Source organism: Muntiacus reevesi, chromosome 6 (genome assembly GCF_963930625.1).
Source record: "Muntiacus reevesi chromosome 6, mMunRee1.1, whole genome shotgun sequence".
NCBI classification, from domain to species: Eukaryota; Metazoa; Chordata; class Mammalia; order Artiodactyla; family Cervidae; genus Muntiacus; species Muntiacus reevesi.
This window is the reverse complement of record NC_089254.1, coordinates 107,405,865-107,426,114: the sequence shown is the minus strand read 5'-3', so window position 1 is coordinate 107,426,114 and position 20,250 is coordinate 107,405,865. Positions and strand designations below refer to the sequence as shown.

The following is a 20,250-nucleotide window of genomic DNA, read 5'->3' as shown; positions in this document are numbered from 1 at the left end:
AGGGCGCCCCCCTGCTGTGGGGAGCAGCTGCACCCCTGGGGTGGAGTGGGTGGTGCTCAGACAGTATAACAGGGGCACAGGGTCTGCAACCATGGCTCCCTGGTCTCCCTCCTGCTCTCCTGGCCCCAGTCCACATCCTGGCCACCCTCCGCTTGACGGCCCCTTGGGCCCTCCCTAGCCCCTTTTCTGGAATGGGGGATAAGTGAGGTTTTACGAGTCTGTGGAACACTTCACTCGATGCACTGGGTTGTCCTCTATATCCCGGCTGAGCACCCGGGTAGTGGTGAGGGAACACACCTGCCTCACCTCCCTCCCCATGACCCCCTGGGAACCCAGACTTCTGACCTCACTGGGGTAGGGTGGGGAGTAGTTGTGGTGTGTAGGATGGGGCCATCTCTGGTGATTCAGGCAGACAGGAAGGAAGGAGATGGATATAAGAGAAAATGTCCATCCTTTTGACCTACCCAAGCCCTCTGGACCACCCATCACCAGTTGAGCCTCATCCCACGCCCCCCCCCCCCCCCCCACGTCCCACCATGGGAGAATCCTGGTGAGGTCTGACCTCACCCCAAGCTGCTTCTAGCCCCACCTCCAAGCCTTCACCTTGAGAGTAAATTATGCGGGGTGGGCTAAATCAGCCAAGCCCCTGACGGTAGAGGCTGGGAATCAGATGAAGGGGGCGGGGACTGGAACCGAGGGGTCAAAAGCAGGGGCCCAGAGAGGAAAGTGGGTTGAGATGGGAAGGCTGGACCGCCCTGGAAGTGGACTGGGAAGCAGGCAAGCGGGAAGGCAGGAGGCAGAAGTCCGGAGCAAAAGAGCCCAGCCCTGAGCTAAACGAAAGCAGCAGAGAGAGCACAAACCCTGGGCCCCTCAGGAAAGGGCCTTGCACGACCTTGGCTAGGTTGCCTTTCTCCTTGAGCCGCGGTTGCCTCATCCGTCAAGTGGGGATAGAAGGCCCCCTCAGTCCGTCTTGCGGAGGAGCGTGTGGATAGGAGCATCCTTTGAAAAGGTTGAAAGGCGCCATTAATATTCATCTCCGCGGCACCTTCCGCAAATCCGAGGCTGGCGATGCCCTGTGCAGTTAGTTGCCTGGCTTCAAGTTAGCCTCCTGCAGCGAGACGCAAAGCCACCCCCCCCCCGCCCCCTCCGCCAAAGTCGCGCGGTTCCGGCGCCCCCGCCCCTCCCCACCCCTCCCAGCCCCTTCGGCATCGCGCCGTCGGCAGCAGGGTCACGGGCCGGGGGGCTCGGGGTTTGCGGGGAGACGCAGCCCCGCGCGCCTGGAGCCCGGAGCCCTGGTTCTGACCGCCGGGCGCCTGTGTCTGCTTCACGACCCCCCACCCCCCTCCCCAGCGCCCCGGGATGCCGTCTGGAGCCCGGATGCCCCACCAGGGGGCGCCCATGGGCCCCCCGGGCTCCCCGTACATGGGCAGCCCCGCCGTGCGACCCGGCCTGGCCCCCGCGGGCATGGAGCCCGCCCGCAAGCGAGCAGCGCCCCCGCCCGGTCAGAGCCAGGCCCAGAGCCAGGGCCAGCCGGTGCCCACCGCCCCCGCGCGGAGCCGCAGGTAAGCGGGGGTGGGGTGGGGGCGTCCAGCGCGGAGGGGGCGGACGCGGGACCCGCAGGGACGGGGTGAGAAGCCCGGGCGGAGAGGGGCCAGCAGGGAGCAGGCGTCCCGGGTGGGATGCCTTCCCAGGAGGTGGGCTGAGGGGGCCCTGGACCGGCTCCTTTGTGTGCCCACACCGTGGAGACAGGCGGTGACCGTCGCGCCCTTCTTGTCACCTGCTCTGCCCCTCTCTGCACCCCAGTCCTCTGGTTCTCGGGGGATGGAGGCGGGGCTGTGGCACCAGGGCTCAGGGCCGAGCTTTAGACTGTTTCCTAGCGCGGTTGTCCAGTGCGCCTTCCTCAGAAGCCTCTCTGGCTTGACTCCTTGAAAGCCCCACTCTGGATCTTCTTAATCTGAATCCCTAGCCAGTGGTGGGAGAGCCTGGGATTTGCCCCGTGGGTGGGCAGTCTCTGCCCCCTGGCGCTCTCTGGTGATTCTTAGGCACTCAAATGTTGAGGAGTTGCCATGGTCTGTCTTCTGGACCCGGTCTGCCCCCAAGTCACCAAGGGCCAGCCTGTTTCCTTGTCTGAGCCAGCCGGTGGCACCCCCAAAAGCCCCTGCTGGTGCCTGGCAAGGGAGATACCTCTCTGGGTTTCACTGTTTAGCCAAACACACATGCTTCCTTTTGCACACCAGATGGAGTCCTATAAAAGGTGCAATATGGATTTTACCTCATTATTAAATATTTTTTTACATGTCAAGGAAAATTCACCATTTATAGGAAGCCCATGAGGAATTCTTTGCAAAGTGAGTCATTCTTTTGTAGAGTCCCTGATTTATCTTGTACAACTGGAGAGTTTCACAGAGATAGTTTCTTCAAAACAAACCAGACCTTTAGTGAAACCTGCTTGTCTAGCTTTGAATAGATTTTTGGCCAGGGACGGGGGCAGTGGTTGAGACCACCACACGGGGGCAGTATGCAGCCATCCCCTAGGCTGGGTTCTAATTTCTACTCGCCAAGGGTTTTCTGGGGTTGCTCCTGGGAGTCAGAAGCGGCTAGTGGATCCAGCACAGTCCAAGTCCCAGCTGCTACCCCAGGTCCAGCCCACCAGCTGGGGAACATCCCTACCCGCTCTCTCTGGATACCTGTGGGCGTGCCCCTGGGCCCTGCTGGCAGGTGGTCCAAGAGCATGAGCACCCCCTGCCCATCAGGGTCCCCTTCCTAGCCCAGGGTGGTTGGGGTGCTGGCCCTCCCCAGCTTCACACCATCACTTCCTGCTCCTGGGAGGGGGCATGGGGGTCAGCTCCGCTCCCCACCAGCTCAGCCACCTTGGACTGTGCGCCCCTTCTCAGCGGAGAAAAAAAAAAGTCCCCACTCTGTGCATCCCCCCACTCTGTCCTCTCAGCTGCCCAGCGTTCCCCAAACATTTCTGCAGTGCCCCTGCTCCGAGCCCCTTCTAAGTCTAATTTCTCTGGCCCTGGGCGTGTGGCGGGGCAGAAAAGGGGCTCCCAGGCTAGAGAAAGGACGGAGTAACCTCTGCTCCCCGTGAGAGGACAGAGGCACACACGGCCAGTGTAGCCCCTCAGGCGGGCAGATGAGCGGGCTGTGGGAACCCCAGCCAGGCGGGCTGAGATGTCGGGATAATTTAGCAGGTGGCCTCGTTACTCCCAGATCTGTCGCCATGGTAACCTGGTTTTTTCTTTAAAAAATGTACAGTGCCAAGAGGAGGAAGATGGCTGACAAAATCCTCCCTCAAAGGGTGAGTGCCTTTCACAGCAGCCCCCAGCCCACCCCACCCCCCACCCTTTGCTGCTCCGCCCTCCTCTCCCCCCCTCCCCACCACCACCACCCTGGGCCTCCTCCCCTCCCCCCCTCAGGAGCAGCGCTTCAACATCACAGTCACTTTCACTTTTTTGTTTAAAAAGCTAATTAAGAAATGAGGCTCCCTGGGGGCCACAAGGAGAAGGGGTGGGGCAGAGGGGAGAAGCAGAGCCTGAGAGGGTAGGATCCTGGGTCTGGGGGGGCCATAGATTGAATTCCAGCGGTCTGTAGAAACGTAAAAGCAGGGGACAAAGAGGGGCTGAGAGCTCGGGGACCGCAGGCTGGCAGAGGAGTGAAGGGAACAGCGCTGGCCTGAAGGCCCAGCAGCATAAGAGGACCCAGGCCCAGCTGGGTCCAGAGGACGGCTGAGACCCCAGCTGGAGCCGAGCATATCTGGGTGAGGTGTCACAGTAGGGACAAGCCGCGACATCTCCTGTCTCAGGGACCCTAGCGGCCCCTGACCACTTCACAGACGCCCCAGGGAACCCAGAGGCTGTGTGACGGGGGAAAGCACAGGATGAGCAGGTGAAGACCTAAGCACTTGCTGGCCTGCATGGTTGCTGTGACCTCCCCTAGTGATGAAACGCATGGGTCTCCCTCGTGGGAGCAGCAGTTTTCATCCCTCATGACTGGATTGAGGTCCGTCCACACTGTCCAAGCTCCCTGCCCTGAATGTGGCCAGCTCCCTGCCCACCACACTCCCACACTCCTGGGGCCACGTGACACCTGCACGTTCCAACCTGCAAGACTGGTTGAGCCCCTGGTTCCCTGCCTCGCTTCCTCCCCGCTTCCAGATCCGGGAGCTGGTCCCGGAGTCCCAGGCTTACATGGACCTCCTGGCATTTGAGAGGAAACTGGATCAGACCATCATGAGGAAGCGGGTGGACATCCAGGAGGCTCTGAAGCGGCCCATGAAGGTGCCTTGGCTTGGGGGCGGGGCGAGGGCACTAAGTCCTAGTCCCTGAATGGGAGAAGCCTGGGCTGGCCCCCCAGGGACTGGCCCTGTATGACACTCTCTATCTCTACAGCAAAAGCGCAAGCTGCGTCTTTATATCTCCAATACTTTTAACCCTGCGAAGCCTGATGCCGAGGATTCTGACGGCAGCATTGCCTCCTGGGAGCTGCGGGTGGAGGGGAAGCTCCTGGATGACGTACGTCCTGGCCCAGGTCTCTCCAGGTGTCCCGGGGTGGGTATGGGGCTGAGCTGAGGCTGGTGCACCAAGGTGGACGTGTGCACCAAGGGCTGGGGAAGTCAGCCCTGGCTGCAGGAGGGTGGTCCAGAGAGACATGCCAGGCCTGCTTCTGACTGTGCGACCCTACCCGGCCAGCCCCCACCTGCTCCCAACTCACTCTGCCCCCGTGGGCCCTGTTCCGCGCCCACGGTCCGTGCCTCTTCCACAGCCCAGCAAACAGAAGCGGAAGTTCTCTTCCTTCTTCAAAAGCTTGGTCATTGAGCTGGACAAAGACCTTTATGGCCCTGACAACCACCTCGTGGAGGTAAGACCCCGACCCCTCCTGCCCTTGAACTGGCCACAGACCATGGTCCTGGAGGAACCTAGAATGCAGTCCTGTTAGCAGCGCAGACTGGGATCAGGGACCCCCTCCCCCAGCCTGAGTCCTGCACCCAGAGCTTCAAGGCCCCAACCAGCTCAGATGGGCCTGTGGGGTGACTCAGCTCTTACCCCTGGACAGTGGCACCGGACACCCACCACTCAGGAGACGGACGGGTTCCAGGTGAAGAGGCCGGGGGACCTGAGTGTACGCTGCACGCTGCTCCTCATGCTGGACTACCAGGTGCGTGCCCCCACACCCAGACACCGCACACCCCCCAGCATCCCGCCTCCTGTACCCTTCTCCCAGCCGGGGTGGGCCTGGCCTGCAAGCTGTGCGCCAGGAAGCCCCGTTCTCCCCTCCACCCTGCCTGCTCCAGAAGCTTGTTTCCAAGGAGCCCAGGCCCCGCAGCCCCCAAGTCCCAAGCCCCTCCCGCTCTCTCTGTCTCACTTTCTCACGGCCTCCTTGGCCCAGCCTCCCCAGTTCAAACTGGACCCCCGCCTGGCCCGGCTGCTGGGCTTGCACACGCAGAGCCGCTCGGCCATCGTCCAAGCCCTGTGGCAGTACGTGAAGACCAACCGGCTGCAGGACTCCCATGACAAGGAGTACATCAACGGCGACAAGTATTTCCAGCAGGTACCCTCTGCCCCAAGCCTGGGGCCACGGGGTGGGGGGGGGGGGGTAAGGGCCTCTGCTCAGGAACACCAACCTCCCTCCCTGACTCCGTTGGGAATGATCTTGGAGCCGGAGACTGGGCTTCCATCCCTGCTCTGCCACGACACCGCCCTGTGCTGCCAGCCCAGCAGATCGGGAACCCCAGAAAGCCAGCGGCTCTAGGGAACATGTTCTTGGCACCTGGAGTTAGGGCCCCGGATTCTAGCCCTGGGTCCAGACACCGGGTCTGCCACTTAGCTGGGAGCCTTGTTCCTTACCTTCACACCTGTCCCTTCTCACCCGCTGGGCAGTTAGGAGAATCAAACTGCTGTGAAAACGATTCTACCAAACTAAAGATTATTAATGAATAATAACTTTAAAAGAAATTCCACAGGTAGACTTGAAAGGTGAAAACAACAGTCGATGTTTATTGAGCACTCACCGTGTGCCAGGCGCTGCTTCAGGCACTTCGTGTGTAACTGATGCATTTAATTCTAATAAGCCCCCTGAGATCGGTGCCCCTGCCTTTGGCTCCCAGAGACGGAGAGACCGAGGCCGAGGTGTGAAGTTGAGCAGCTCGAGGTTGCGCCATTAGTGGTAGAAGCAGGCCTCGGGCCCAGGGCTGGCCCCCACCTCCTGGCCGCGGCCCCATGAGAGTTGGCTGCTCAGGGGGTCTTTTCAGAACGAAGGCTCCTTCGAGCACAGAGAAGGGACCCTCTTCTCTCCTACTGCAGATTTTTGACTGTCCCCGGCTGAAGTTTTCTGAGATTCCCCAGCGCCTCACAGCCCTTCTGCTGCCCCCTGACCCGATTGTCATCAACCACGTCATCAGGTGAGGCCGCCCCACTGCTCCTCAGAGCTGGGAGTCACTGTGGTGGTCCTGCCCCCCCGTCCCTCCCTCTACCCACCCCCCGCCCGCCCACCCGCATCAGGCCTGGGAGGCCCTTGGCCTCCGTCGGGGCAGCACGGACGCCAAGGGCTGGCCTTCCCTGGCAGCGTGGACCCGTCAGACCAGAAGAAGACAGCATGCTACGATATTGACGTGGAGGTGGAGGAGCCCCTGAAGGGACAGATGAGCAGCTTTCTGCTGTCCACGGCCAACCAGCAGGAGATCAGCGCTCTGGACAGTAAGGTGGGGCCGGAGCGCGGTGCTGCAACGGGACGGTGACCCCAGTGACACACGTGCAGACACAGCAGGACGAGGACGTGGGAGAGGAAGGGAAGGTGGCCCTGCCCATGCCCCCTTCCCGCGGACTGCCCTTCCAGGGGACAGCAGCGGGCCCCCCGCCCCGCCCCCTCCCTGCTTCTTCCACCGCAGCCTGGCCGGGTGAGAGCACGTGTCTTTCTACCTGCAGATCCACGAGACGATTGAGTCCATCAACCAGCTCAAGATCCAGAGGGACTTCATGCTGAGCTTCTCCAGAGACCCCAAGGGCTACATCCAGGACCTCCTCCGCTCCCAGAGCCGGGACCTCAAGGTGAAGGGGGCCTCCCGGGGAGCGCTGAGTAGGAGACAAGCATGCCGGGGAGACAGTGAATATCGTGTGGGGGTGTCCAGGCTCAGGGCTGACACCGCTGCCCCCTCCCAGGTGATGACAGACGTGGCAGGCAACCCCGAGGAGGAGCGCCGGGCTGAATTCTACCACCAGCCTTGGTCCCAGGAGGCCGTCAGCCGCTACTTCTATTGCAAGGTGTGGGACCCCCGCCCTGGTGCCTCCAGCTCCCCCATCAACCCGAGAAACCCCCCACCCTCCCCCTCAACATGTGGAGCTGTCGCTGCTTCCAGATGCTCCTCCAGGTGGGTGGGGCCCATCCTGTCACTCACCAGCAACTCGTCACCTGCACCTGCTCATTTTTCTACAGATCCAGCAGCGCAGGCAGGAGCTGGAGCAGTCGCTGGTCGTACGCAACACCTAGGCACGCTGGGGACGCGAGCTGCTGGGGGCCACCCGGCCCTGCCCCGGCCCATCCCCTCGGGCCTGGCCATCACCCCCGACGCCTTGTGGGCGAGGCAGGGGCTGGATTAAAGGTTATTTACCTGATAACAGCCGTGTGGTCATTGGCAACTGGGGCAGGAGGGGGAGGGTAGGGGGGGAGAGGGCAGTGGGTCCCTCTGGGAAGCTCCCCACCCCCTCCCTCAGAGTCTCCTCACTCCCATTTTTCCTAGACCTAAAAACAGTTTGGCAGAAGACACTTTTAATAACATTTTTCTTATTAAAAAAAAAAAACAACAGCGGCGAGCTCTCCCATCTGTCCGTGCATCTTGCCTGCCTTCCCGGGCGGGGCCGGCAGGGGCGCTGTGGAGGTGCGGGCCCCGGGCACACTAGGTGCTGTTGGCCTGCTCCTGCTCGAACAGGGCCATGGCCAGCTGCGCGCGGCCCCCCAGCCCCTCCAGGTTGCTGAGGCGGCAGCGGTGGTAGAGTTCCTCGCTGAGCCGAGGGCTGCAGTCCCGCAGGGAGAACTTTTGCACCAGCCCTGGCTCCACGGCCCGGAAAAGGTGGAGCCCTGAGAACCGGAGGAAAACATCCATCACCTCCAGCCCCTCCAGGGCTTCCTCCTCTTCCTGGCCTGCCAGTTCGGCAGCCAGCCGGGCTCGGGCCGCGAGGTAGTCCGCGTTGTAGAAGCAGCCCTCTGCCGAAGCCTGCCGGTCAAACCTGCCTCCTCCAGCAGCCCCCCGGGCGGGGTCCGCACCTGGAGGGGACGGGGGATCGGGGCCAGCCCCCGGGGGCCCCGGGGGTGGTCTCTGTGGTGCCAGGGCGGGGTTGAACTCCTGGAAGTGGACTGGGAAGAAGGCCTGCCAGCCAGAAATGGCGTTCATGCGGCAGCGGTTGAGGACCTCGGGCCCCGGCCTGGTCCACACAGTGGTGAGGAAGAAGAGTGTGTCCACGGGGTGCTTCTTGGAGACCACGTCCATGAGCCGCACCTGAGAAGGCGCCTCCGCTCGCACGGCGAGCCAGGCCAGCCTCGTCCCCGGGTACCGTCGCTCCAGCTCAGCCGCTGCCGCCTTCACCCCGAGGAAAGGGTCTGGGGCTCCTCGGCCCCCTTCTCGCGGCCCGTAGACCAGCAACAGGGTGAGTAAGGCGTGCTCTCGGGGCTCCAGGACCCCGGCTGCAAAGGCCTCCAGGAACGCGGGGGCCACGGCGGCCTCGGCGGCCGGCAGCGGCAGCACCAGCTGCACGCGCGTGGCCTCGGTGACGTAGGGCATGGGGAGGATCTCCACGCGGCTCAGTGGCCGCAGCAGGCTGACCCTGCGCGCCAGTGCCCGCCGGTGCCCGCGCTGCGTCACGGCCTCCAGCAGCAGGTCCAGCGTGTACTCCATGCCCCGCGCCGGGTCGAAGCGCCGGTAGCCGTTGAGCAGCCGCTGCTTCTGGAAGCGCAGGCGGGGCTGGTAGCGCCGGTTCAGCTGCTCCAGGGCCGTCTCCACAGCGTCGCCCACGTCTGCCCTGCTCGCCCCTTGAAGGGGGCACTTGGGGGCCCCGTCTGCGCAGGAGAAGGTGTGCTGTTCTGTGAAGTAGTCCCAGCCCAGCACCTCAAAACGAGAGTGCGGCGTGAAGGGGGCCGGGAGCCCGAGGGGCCAGCTCAGCCCCGCCTCCCCCTCAGGGGTCAGCGCGGTCAGGTTCCGGATCTGAGCCTAGGGCAGGAGGGATGCCCCGTTAGTGCCTGGAGAGGGAATCGGGACCCCAGCCTGCTCCAGCGTCCTGGGTTCTGAGGTCCGTCCTGACTCCATCCACACTCAGTGAGGCCTGGCGCTGAACAGCCTGTACTTGACAGCCTGTCTGTAAGGGGCACACAGACCCGCCATCCGCACACAGCTGCTGTGCGGAGGAGGACGGGGTGGGCAGAGTGCTGCCGTGGAGGTTAGAGGACCCTAATGTCTGGGGCTCCGCGGCCTTTCTCTTCCTCACTCACAGGACTCACTCTCTTCACAGGAGACCTTTGTTTTCACCTGGATCCCACCTCGGACAACCCCCTGCCATCAACCAGAGGATTCTTCTACCTTCTGCCCTTGAGCATTTTAAGGACAGTGCTAGAAGTCCGGGACTGCGGGGCTCGGCCCCCTCAGTGGAGAGGCACTATTGGAGAGGAGAGAAGCCCTTCTGGTGCCAAGCCCGCTCCTCAGAGGTCTCCTGCAGATCCTCTCAAGTGCACCCACATCGTGCTGGGAGCTTTCACCCAGGGCACCCGGAGCCCCTTCTCCCTAGGGTGCTTCTCACTGAGGTTCGGTCAGTACAGTCAGCCTCCTCCTGCCTCGCCCAGCCTCCCCTCTTGCTCATCCGTGAGCCCGGATGTCTGAAGCGCCCTCTGACTTGCAACCCCAGGCCCCTGGCTCACCTGCAGCTGTTCTATTTCGCTGTAGGCCCGCTCCAGCTCCAGAGCACTGAAGCGCTTGTGAAGCCGGTACATGAGGGTTCCCTCGGAGACAGGGTGCACCGCGAAGGCACTCAGGAAAGCTGAGCTCCTCTCCGTCTCGGGGTCCCTATTTTTGGCCAGTTCAAACGAGCGATACTGCTGCCCCTGGAGGACCATGAGACCAATCAGTGCCACACAGGGAGGAGCTGCCTGGCCTGACTACCCTCAACTGCCCTTGGCGCTCATGCCTCTGACTGCTACTGCCGCCGAGGCGGGGAGGGCATAGGAGCTCATTCTGGGGTCCCCTTAACCTTCGCCTTATTCTCACACCGGATTTGGGAAAAAGAGCGCTCACTTGGCAACTAGAATGACCTCGCCCCCAAAGAATCCTGATGTTTCTCAAAAGAATGAAAGCCGAGAGCCAGCAGACTGCCAGGACTCCGGTCGGGGAAGAGGAGGGCCCCTCTGGGATTGTCTCCTCTTCTCCAACCAATAGGGAGGCTCCCGGGCCACCCTCCTCCTGCAGGAGAGCGGTCCCCTCTAGGGCACTCCCAGGTCACTGGAGACCGGGCAAGTGTTGGGGGGAGGGCAGAGCGTGAGGGGCCAGACAGGAGGAGACTGGTGAGGAAGGGACATCTTTCAGGCTTGCTCAGAGGGTCCCAGATAAGATGCCACTTTTGTTGGGCCTGGGGAATCTAAGACTGCCAGAGGGGGGCAAGGGAGAGCAAGAGGGGTGACTGGGGCTGGGGAGGGCACAACGACCACCCCAGGAACTGCTGGGAAAGGGCCAGCAGCCCCCCGCCTCGAGACCAGCCGCTGGGTCCCTGCTAATTTGTCGGGGACGGGGACTAACTTGAAAGGGCTGTCACCTGGTGTTGAGAGACACAGCCGATGCCCAGAGAGTCAATGAGGCAGCGGCCGAGCCACTCGTCAGGACGGGCACTGAGGATGTCTCCGCGGCAGCCATCCAGATGTGGCCGCAGCCGAAGCAGGAGGCTCCGTGACAACAGGTAGCCAAAGCCCCCGTGGCAGTACCGGGCCTGCTCGCCAGCGCCGATGAACTCCTCCGCCCGGCCCAGGTACAGGTCCTGGTTGATGCTGAGGTGACCGGCCAGGGCCGCCAGGCGGGGGGCCTGCACGTACGTGTCGTCCTGCATGATGAAGAACCAGTCGTAGTCGGCCCCGAAGTGCGTGTGAAGATGGCGCAGGGTCTCGGACATGAGCCAGGCTGGCCGTTCGTCCCCGTGAGACACCACCTGCATCCCTGCCGGGGTCCGGGCCCCTCGCTGCCCAGTGAAGTAGAGCAACCGGGGGAAGTGGTGGGCCACCGTGCGGTTCACAGCCACAGCCAGAGTGGACAGCGTGGCCCGGGAGGTCAGGACAGCCACCAGCAACCGCTCGCGAGAGCCCAGCTCCGTCTGGATGTACCGAGTCCTGAGAGGAGACCAGCGTGCAGGGTCAACTCCCTAATCTTCAGGAACCCAGCGTGTCCAGCGTATACCTCCCCCCAGGAATTAGCGAGTCGGAGTTGAGACAAGAGAAGGGGGAGACCTCCTCAACACTAATGAGCTACTAGAGAGCGTCCACTGAGTAGCTGAGACTGGAACTGATCTCGGGGAGAGGTGGACCCAGGATGGATTAGATGCAACTCCTGCCCTGCCGAACAACATCCAACCACTAACATAACACCAATGGGTGAGGCTTTCTCAGGCCTGAGGAGGAGGAAAACAAACTGGAACCATGATGGAAAATAAGGCAGAGAACTGCTCCAGGGAGGCTAACAACGATTACCAGTGACCATGGATAGGACGTGGAGGCAAGGACTCGGAGCAACCCTGAAGTGGGGGGTGGGGATGATGCACACACGCGCACGTTAACTCTCACCTGAGCACCTTCTTGTAGGCCTTGTTGGGATCCCTGTAGTAGGGGACAATCCGGGGTTTGAAGTCTTCGTCGCTTTGATCAAGCTGAGTTCTTGAGTCTAGACTCTGTGGCCCTCCAGCTTCCCCCACGGCCTCTACGCAGGGATCGTCCCCCTCCCCCTGGATCCAGGACACCCGCAAGAGGCTCAGGCTGCATCCCAGAGACAGCCCTAGGATGAGGGGCAGGGCCGGTCGCAGCAGGGCCAACACTGAGCTTAGCCGCATGGCGGTGGGCCCTGCCATGTATGTACCCCGGAGGGCACAGCCTCAGGGATCAATCAGTGACCAACGGGCTCTTTCAACAAGGGAGCCTGGGGCCAGTGAGGTCAACGAGAGAACAAGGTTGTGTTTGCTTCCGGGCCCAGGATCCCCGAGAAACTCCTGCCTTGTCTTCTGTTGTCAAGGCGCTGGTTCTAACCCTCAGTCCAAACGGTAATAAATATCAGAATCAATTTCACCCACTAACGGTGGGTCCTCTAGTCCAGAAGAAGAAGAAGCAAGACTCAGTCCTGCCAAACCTAACCCCCAAAGAAGGACTACATACATCTGGTGACAGAATCTAAGCAGAGAGATGGCAGCAACTGATAAAGTTGGCCTTAGGGAAAAGCACATTGGCCATCAAAACACCAGCGCCCAGCTAGAGGAACCTGACTCCACAGGCCTTTCCCAAAGAGCGTCTGGGAGGGGCACACATCTCACTCACTTACTTAAGGGGCTGCCAACCCCCGGGGCAGTCACAGAGATGGAGCCCAGGCCTTCCTACTCTCTTCACCCACGTTAAGGAAACACTCGGGCCAGAGGAACTCCTCCTCTCGGCAGTCAGGAGCAGTCAGGGGTCACTGGCACGGCTCACAGACGTTATGCCCCACCTAATGAGGTGGAGGGATGTGGTGATTCAGCACGGAGGGCAGCCTCAGAGGAGCACAAAGGCTGATGGAGCTGCCGGGCAGGGCATTCTTCTCTGAATCCCCGGTGCTGAGAGCCCGAGGCCGCCTACCATCCTCCGAGAAGAGACATGGGGCCGGTGACAAGCCACTCTGGCTGTTGTCAAGAGCGATTCGGTGGCTGTTTTTCCCCAAGGCCCCAGGCACCAGCAGCAAAGCGTGAAGACACGCAGCTGGCGCGGGCGGACGGATGCTCGGTTGTCAAACCCGGCAACTCCCCGCCCCACGGCTCCCTCTCAGTCGTCACAGACCAGCTCCAGGCCTAAGAAACGAGGCCCAGAGGGAGCTGGGGCCGATCGTCTCGCAGCAGAAACAAGAACTGGCTGCGTCACGGGCTGTCAGAGGAAGGGGGACAGGGAGGCTCCGTTCGGGCGACGGGGGGAGAGAAGGGCAAAGACTCCGCTCTCAGGCTCGACCGGGCGGCGGACACTGAGGGGAGACGCCGGGGGCCCGCCGAGGAGAGGCCCCTGCGGCCGGGCCGGGGGCGACGGCAGGCCGATATAAGGGGCTGCCGCCGGCCGGGGTATGGCCGGTCCTGGGGAGCTCCGGGGGGCAAGGACGTGGAGCTAGGACCGGAGCTGGGGTCGCTCCTCTGGAGCGACACCCCCTTGCAGGGTTGTGGGGAAGGACGCGAAGGGGAGAACAGACCCCAGGGCTTCGCCGAAGCGCCGGCTCCGCCGCCGCAGCCGCTGCCACCTCACAGCCCGGCCCACTCCTTCCTCTTCCGCTCGCTGTCAGTCCCCGTCTCTATGGTGACCGCATCCGGCCGCTCGCTCCGCCGCCGCCCTCTCTATGGTCGACCCTCCCTCCCTCGGCGCCGCCTGCGGGCCGGGATGGGTGACGTGCTCCTCCCGCCCGCCCTCGGCCCTCCTCCGCCCAGAGCCGGCGCGCGTTCCGCAGCCCCTAATTCGAGTGGACCCAGCCTGAATCCGAAGGTGACCCAGATCTTCAACCTCGACTCCCTTCTACCCTAGGAAAAAAACTCTTCTCCCCTTCGATGAGCGCGTTTCTACTTCCTTGGGCTACTGCTCCTAGCGGGCTTCCCGAACCCCATCACCTACTCAAGTTATTTCAGAAATGTTTGTTGTTTGCCTACTAAGTTCCAGACCCATGGTCGATGAGGTGGGCATGGTCCCTGCCCTCAGTTGGACACGGGTATTAGACACATATTGACAAAAAATAAACATTTAAGTTTAGGTCGAAATTACAAACTGTCCGAAGTACCATTGCAGAAAAGTAAAGACTTCAGTGGAGAAATGTGGCAGGAAGAATTAGACTGAGGATTTGGGAATGCTGTGATCCAAAATTCAGTACGTTACCCGGGCGGAAAGAGGAAGACTGGCCCAGAGAAAAGCAGCTAAGGCTGCTGAGTGAGGGGACACCAGGTTAAAGGAGGCTGGAAGGCAGGTGGGCCTTCAAGCAACTATGGTGGGTTCCCACCCAGGATGGCACATTCCTAGCGGGCAGTTTGGAAATGCAGGAAGGCAGTTTTGTCAAAGAATTGAGGGGAGAATGCTACATGTACATTGCAAGATTGTATGGCACTAGAATTGTTCTACACAACTTTCAAATGCCCTACGAACATTCATTTTAGAGGAGAAAAAATGGTTAAAATCATCTACTTTTTGAGCCTGTGTTTTATATGTAACAAGTAATTTTGCAGAGTTGTAATGTGTGCTGAATTTTCAAAGAATGTAACTATCATGTAAATGGGAGGAAGCCTGTACTTCAGTTTTGTCCGGGAATATACTTTTTACCATTTTGTAACAAGTGAATGACTAATGATGTTTTCCAGCATACTGAAGTAACTTTTCTTGTAAAGGATTTCCTTTTCTTTCTTCTGTTATCATTACACTGTAATTTTTTGAAATTTATGTGTGTAGTTAGGTTGTCACAAATTAACTTTATTTCAAAAGAGGAAAAGAGGTGTTATTTGAAAAGTTCCTTATTAAAAGAGAACATTGGGGCTGGTAGAATCAGGAACCCATTCTAGGAGGCCCCTGGGATGGAACACAGCCCCGCAGTTCCCCTTTACTGTGTTTTGGTCTGTCAGAATGACTGCAATTTGATCTCCCCTCAACAACTGGCACATGGAAGGCGGTAAATGGCTTTTAGGTTCCAGACCAGCATTGTCCATTAGAAATATAATATGAGCTGTAAATGTAAATTGTAAATATTCTGGGGCTATGTTCTGTTTAGTTGCTTAGTCCTATCCGACTCTTTGTGGCCCCTTGGACTGTAGCCCACTAGGCTCCTCTGTCCATGGACTTTCCCAGGTAAGACTACTGGAGTCGGTTGCTATTTCCTATTAGGAGTAGGATTGCTGGATCATATGACAACTGTATTTTTAGTTTTTTAAGGAACCTCCTTACTGTTCTTCATAGGAGCTGCAATGGTTTACATTCCTACCAACATTGTAGGAGGGTTCCCTTTTTTCCACATCCCCTCCAGAGTTTAATTATTTGTAGATTTTTTTGATGATGGCCATTCTGACAGGTGTGAAGCGATACCTCATTGTATCATTTCTCTAATAATTAGTGATGTTAAACATCTTTTCATGTGACCACATTTCTTTAAAAAAAAAAAGCAAAGAAACAGGTGAAATTAATTTTAATATTTTATATTAAATATATCCCAAATATTAACATTTGAACACTTTGTTGTTCAGTTGCTTGGTCCTATCCAACTCTTTGAGACCCCATGGACTGTACCACACCACGCTTCCCTGTCCTTTACCATCTGGAGCCCGCTCAAATTCATGTCCATTGAGTCGGTGATGCCATCCAACCATCTTGTCTTCTCGTCCCCTTTTCCTCCCGCCTTCAATCGGTTCTCAGCATCAGGGGATTTTCCAATGTGTCAGCTCTTCCTATCAGGTGCCAAAGTATTGGAGCTGCAGCTTCAGCATCAGTCCTTACAATGAATATTTAGGATTGATTTCCTTTAGGATTGACTGGTTTGATCTCCTTTCTGTCCAAGGGACTCTCAAGAGTCTTTTCCAAAGCCACAGTTTGAAGGCATCAAGTCTTTGGCACTCAGCCTTCTTTATGGTCCAACTGTCACATCCATGCATGACTACTGGAAACCATAGCTTTGACTAGATGGACCTTTGTTGGCAAAATAATATCTTTGCTTTTTAATATGCTGTCTGTTGGTCATAGCTTTTCTTCCAAAGAGAAGAAATTTCATGGCTGCGGTCACCATCTGCAGTGGTTTTGAAGCCCAAGAAAATAAAGTCTCTTACTGTTTCCATTGTTTCCCCATCTATTTGCCATGAAGTGATGGGACCGAATACCATGATCTTAGTTTTTTGAATGTTGAGTTTTAAGCCAGCTTTTCCACTCTCTTTCACTTTCATTAACAGAGAGGCTCTTTAGTTCCTTTTCACTTTCAGCCATAAGGGTGGTGTCATCTGCATATCTGAGGTTATTGTTATTTCTCCCAGCAGTCTTGAGTCCTGCTTGTGTTTCATCCAGTCTGGCATTTCCCATGATATACTCTACATATAGAGTAATCAATATAAAAATGGAGATATTTTAGTGTTTTTCCTATCCACATGCAATCTTCAAAATCACCCCCACCTCATGCATATTTCACACTTACAGCATATCTCAGTTCAGACTAGCCACATTTCAAGGGCTCCATAGCCACATCTGGCTAGAGGCTACCACACTGAACAGCAAAGTTTGAGACCTTTCTCAGTTACTAAGTTTCTAGGTAACTGGATGAAACGTTTCCTCCCTTGGGTCTCAGTTTCTTTGTATTTTAAATGAAGAGGCTGGGCGCTGCTTCCTGTTCCAGCACTGACCTTCGGTGATTTTCATATTTAGCCAGACCTTTCCTCCTCTGATATCTCTCCCTCTTATTTCCCCATTTCTTTTCCCTTCAAATCCTAAAAGATGATGCTGTTAAAGTGCTGCACTCTATATGCCAGCAAATTTGGAAAACTCAGCAGTGGTCACAGGACTGGAAAAGGTCAGTTTTCATTCCAATCCCAAAGAAAGGCAATGCCAAACAGTGTTCAAACTGCCGCACAATTGCACTCATCTCACACCCTAGCAAAGTAATGCTCAAAATTCTCCAAGCCAGGCTTCAACAGGCTTCTACATGAACTGAGAACTGGATGTTCAAGCTGGATTTAGAAAAGGCAGAGGTACCAAAGATCAAACTGCCAACATCCGCTGGATCATCAAAAAAGCAAGAGCGTTCCAAAAACCACCTACTTCTGCTTTATTGACTACACCAAAGCCTTTGACTGTGTGGATCACAACAAACTGTGGAAAATTCCTAGAGAAATAGGAATACCAGACCACCTTACCTACCTCTTGAGAAATCTGTATGCAGGTCAAGAAGCAACAGTTAGAACTGGACATGGAACAACAGACTGGTTCCAAACTGGGAAAAGAGTACTTCAAGGCTGTATGTTGTCACCCTGCTTGTTTAACTTATATGCAGTGTACATCATGTGAAATGCTGGACTGGATGAAGCACAAGTGAAAAGGAACTAAAGAGCCTCTCTCTCTTTTTTTTTTTTTCTATTTTTTTATAAGAGCCTCTCTCTTGATGAAAGTGAAAGAGAGTGAAAAAGCTGGCTTAAAACTCAACATTCAGAATACTACGATCATGGCATTTGGTCCCATCACTTCATGGCAAATAGATGGGGAAACAATGGAAACAGTAAGAGACTTTATTTTCTTGGCCTCTGAAATCAGTGCAGATGGTGGCTGCAGCGATGAAATTTCTTCTCCTTAGAAGATAAGCTATGACCAACCTAGACGACATATTAAAAAACAAAGACATTACTTTGCCGACAAAAGTCTGTCTAGTCAAAGCTATGGTTTTTCCAGTAGTCATGTATGGATGTGACAGTTGGACCATAAAGAAGGCTGAGTGCCAAAGACTTGATGCCTTCAAATTGTGACATTGGAAAAGATTCTTGAGGGTCCCTTGGACAGAAAGGAGATCAAACCAGTCAATCCTTAAGGAAATCAATCCTAAATATTCACTAGAAGGACTGATGCTGAAGCTGAAGCTCCAATACTTTGGCCACCTGATGGGAAGAGCTGACTCATTGGAAAAGACCCTGACGCTGGGAAAGAATTAGGGCAGGAGGAGAAGGGAACAGAGGACGAGATGTTTGCATGTTGGACACGACTGAGCAGCTAAACGGAACTGAACTTTCCCTTCATGCCCAGGTCTGTCCCCTGCAAGAGACCTAAACCCTGGATGAGAATGGCAGAACTTCTAACTTTTCTAGGCCACTCTTACTGTGCTGGAGGAGACTTTGCCCAGCAACTGTTAATTTATGGGAAATCATGGACGTGATTGGTTGGTCTGCAGGTAGATTCAGAGAAGTAACTCGTTAGTCCTTGCCATCCCATGTCACTTTACAGAGCTGGAATGGTTCCCAGTACCAGATTTGAGTTTCAAATACTGGTACTGTTTCCTACCAGCAGTGTTATTTTTTTAATAGCACTGTGCCTTTATTTCCAATCTGTAAAATGGTATTTATACCCACTTTAGAGTCTGTTGGGGGAATTAAATGTGATGGCATAAATGGAGTATAATTATGTTAGTTCTCTGTAACCGGAAACCTCCCTGTAACCAGGCATTTTAATGAGGCTGGGAGAGGCAGGCATATTGTAGACCTCCCAGGAGGCTAGGTGCTTGCATGAGTAATTTTATGTGAACCACAATCATATACAACTTCCTTGTTTCATAAAGAAGGGCACTGCAAGCAGTTAACTACTGTCTGTGTATCTCTACCTAGAACAATGCTTTGGCCCATATGGCACTTATTACCTACATGTCATGATCTGTTTCCTTTTAAAATCTGTCATCTTGTCGGCTGAAAAATAATGCACAATGTGACAGTTGTGAGTTAAGTTTTATTTGGGGGCTTAATGAAGATTATAGCCCAGGAGACAGCCTCTCAGATAGCTCTGAGAAACTACTCTGAAGAAGTAGGGGAGGTGAGTATATATATGATTGGTGGCGGGTGGAAGTGGTAGGGGAAGGGGGTACGTGCAGTCAAGCACACATTTTGGCAGAAGGTTGTTCCCTAGCCACAAAGAGCAGATGTCTCTACTTTTCTAGACATGAGAAGATGCAAGAAATTGGACTCATAAAATCTTCCCCAGAAAATATCTGAAGGTCTGTTTTGTCAATTTTCCCCAGAGCACAGAGTGCCTCATTCCTGATCTGTGTCCTGAACTCTTTTCAAGGTATGTGGACGGTCCATGACTGCAGTAGCTAGTGGCCTCATCATTCTAAAACCGAATAGTGAGCAATAACTTTTAGTTGGCATTCTTAACTGTGAGCTCTGTGAGACCAGGGAATGACGTACCACCACTGCAACTCTAGTATCTAGCTCTGAGTCACACGGTGGTGAAGGTTAGTCTAGGAAAAGGCATGCTCAAAGGCAAGAGGTGTGAAATGGTATGGCTTACCTCAGAAATGCAAGTAATTAGATTCTACTGGAGCATCAAGTTTGAGAAGGAAAACTAATTCTATGAGGAAGTGAAGTGAGCTCACTTTTTTTTAAAGAGTCGGGGTGGGGGGGGGTGTCTACTTTTGGATCAGGTGCTTCGCTTGACCCGAGGAGCAAACTGAGATTTGCAGTTTCCAGTGCCGGAAATAGCGGCTTCCTCTGCTCCCTCTAGCCGTGCCCCTGTGGGAAGGACTACTGATCAGAAACCTGGAGAAGTATTTGATAGACTATACATTTAGGATTTGCTTACTGCAGGCGAGGAGAAGTCCGTGGGGAGGGGGGTTAAACCATGAAAATTAACGAGGGGGAAGGAAGAAAGAAAAAAACAAACAAACGGGCAAGTGATGTTATAAAGATAAACTCCGAAGTCTTGATTTTCACTTCAGGGCTCTTCCCATCAAACTTACCGGCTTTGGATGGAAACTTAACAAGTTCTGCAGTGGGTAGGCAGAGCAGCGACGATTCAGGAACAATGCTCGGCACCGTCTAAAGTTTGGACCAGCCTCTAAAGCTTCGGTTTCACGGAACGAGGACGCCTTTCCTTCACGGAGGGATAATTCTGTTCTTAGCATCCTCTTGGAAGCGATGAGCGTTTTCCCGGCCCTCTCTCACCGGTCGGCTCACCCTTCCTCCTCCTCCCCTTCCCCCCCCACCCCCGCCATTGTTTCAACCCACTGCTGCCTGACGCCTGCTGGGAAGTGTAGTCGCTAGCCCTGCTGTCTGAGCCGGTTTGGCGGCCCTGATGAAGCCGGTAGCTCCGCATAACCCTCAGCTATTCCAGAGGCGGGGGAGCCGGGGATGGCCCAGTCGCTCCTCTGAGAAGCAAAACTGGGACTCGCCGCTTCTGGCCCCAGAAGCGGACCGCTAGCAGAGAGAGCTCTGGGACTCCAGTCCCCCTCAGCCGCGCGCATCGTGATGACGTCACTCCGGCCCGCGAGGCCCCTGGGATCCGCGGTAGTTCTCGAGGAGCGGGTCT

The 20,250-nt window shown here is 56.5% G+C and overlaps 2 protein-coding genes and 1 long non-coding RNA gene across 7 annotated transcripts in view; 1 reads left to right on the top strand and 2 right to left on the bottom strand.

The window, feature by feature from the left end:
- SMARCD3 (SWI/SNF related, matrix associated, actin dependent regulator of chromatin, subfamily d, member 3) overlaps window positions 1–7,613 on the top strand; it is a 33,676-nt gene extending 26,063 nt beyond the window's left edge. For both annotated transcript variants that reach the window (XM_065939476.1, XM_065939475.1), the window contains 12 exons: window positions 1,351–1,562; window positions 3,259–3,301; window positions 4,158–4,280; window positions 4,392–4,514; window positions 4,765–4,860; window positions 5,056–5,157; window positions 5,389–5,550; window positions 6,303–6,400; window positions 6,565–6,700; window positions 6,924–7,046; window positions 7,158–7,259; window positions 7,432–7,613. In XM_065939476.1, the coding sequence (XP_065795548.1) occupies window positions 1,351–1,562; window positions 3,259–3,301; window positions 4,158–4,280; window positions 4,392–4,514; window positions 4,765–4,860; window positions 5,056–5,157; window positions 5,389–5,550; window positions 6,303–6,400; window positions 6,565–6,700; window positions 6,924–7,046; window positions 7,158–7,259; window positions 7,432–7,485 (1,374 nt within the window). In that variant the 3' untranslated portion in view covers window positions 7,486–7,613. The remainder of the gene's footprint in view (window positions 1–1,350; window positions 1,563–3,258; window positions 3,302–4,157; window positions 4,281–4,391; window positions 4,515–4,764; window positions 4,861–5,055; window positions 5,158–5,388; window positions 5,551–6,302; window positions 6,401–6,564; window positions 6,701–6,923; window positions 7,047–7,157; window positions 7,260–7,431) is intronic.
- CHPF2 (chondroitin polymerizing factor 2) lies at window positions 6,937–13,619 on the bottom strand. 3 transcript variants are annotated; one of them, XR_010663714.1, is made up of 6 exons: window positions 11,803–13,619; window positions 11,175–11,352; window positions 10,788–11,069; window positions 9,901–10,083; window positions 7,394–9,199; window positions 6,937–7,070 (listed from the first exon to the last, which is right to left on the bottom strand). XR_010663714.1 is itself a non-coding variant. In XM_065939474.1 (4 exons), the coding sequence occupies exons 1-4, from the start codon at window positions 12,081–12,083 to the stop codon at window positions 7,892–7,894; spliced, it is 2,337 nt and encodes a 778-aa protein (XP_065795546.1). In that variant the 5' UTR covers window positions 12,084–13,612; the 3' UTR covers window positions 7,318–7,891. The 3 variants fall into 3 exon arrangements, 1 of the variants encoding a protein (XP_065795546.1); XR_010663713.1 differs by having other exon boundaries at window positions 10,788–11,352; window positions 11,803–13,612; XM_065939474.1 differs by lacking the exon at window positions 6,937–7,070 and having other exon boundaries at window positions 7,318–9,199; window positions 10,788–11,352; window positions 11,803–13,612.
- A 1,758-nt stretch (window positions 13,620–15,377) lies between these two features.
- LOC136170893 (uncharacterized) lies at window positions 15,378–20,167 on the bottom strand. Of its 2 annotated transcripts, none has more exons than XR_010663712.1 (3): window positions 19,950–20,167; window positions 19,682–19,815; window positions 15,378–16,283 (listed from the first exon to the last, which is right to left on the bottom strand). It is a non-coding gene; the product is annotated as an uncharacterized lncRNA (long non-coding RNA). The 2 variants fall into 2 exon arrangements; XR_010663711.1 differs by lacking the exon at window positions 15,378–16,283 and adding an exon at window positions 17,796–19,454 and having other exon boundaries at window positions 19,950–20,164.
- Window positions 20,168–20,250: the final 83 nt, after the last annotated feature.

What these genes read in the sequence shown, in the direction of transcription:
- CHPF2 (XM_065939474.1), bottom strand. Translation starts at nt 12,083, where the DNA reads ATGGCAGGGCCCACCGCCATGCGGCTAAGCTCAGTGTTGGCCCTGCTG. An exon ending in GCTGTGTCTCTCAACACCAG is followed by an intron (nt 10,084 to 10,787) that starts GTGACAGCCCTT and finishes ATGGTCCTCCAG; the next exon opens with GGGCAGCAGTATCGCTCGTT. An exon ending in GCGAAATAGAACAGCTGCAG is followed by an intron (nt 9,200 to 9,900) that starts GTGAGCCAGGGG and finishes CTCCTGCCCTAG; the next exon opens with GCTCAGATCCGGAACCTGAC.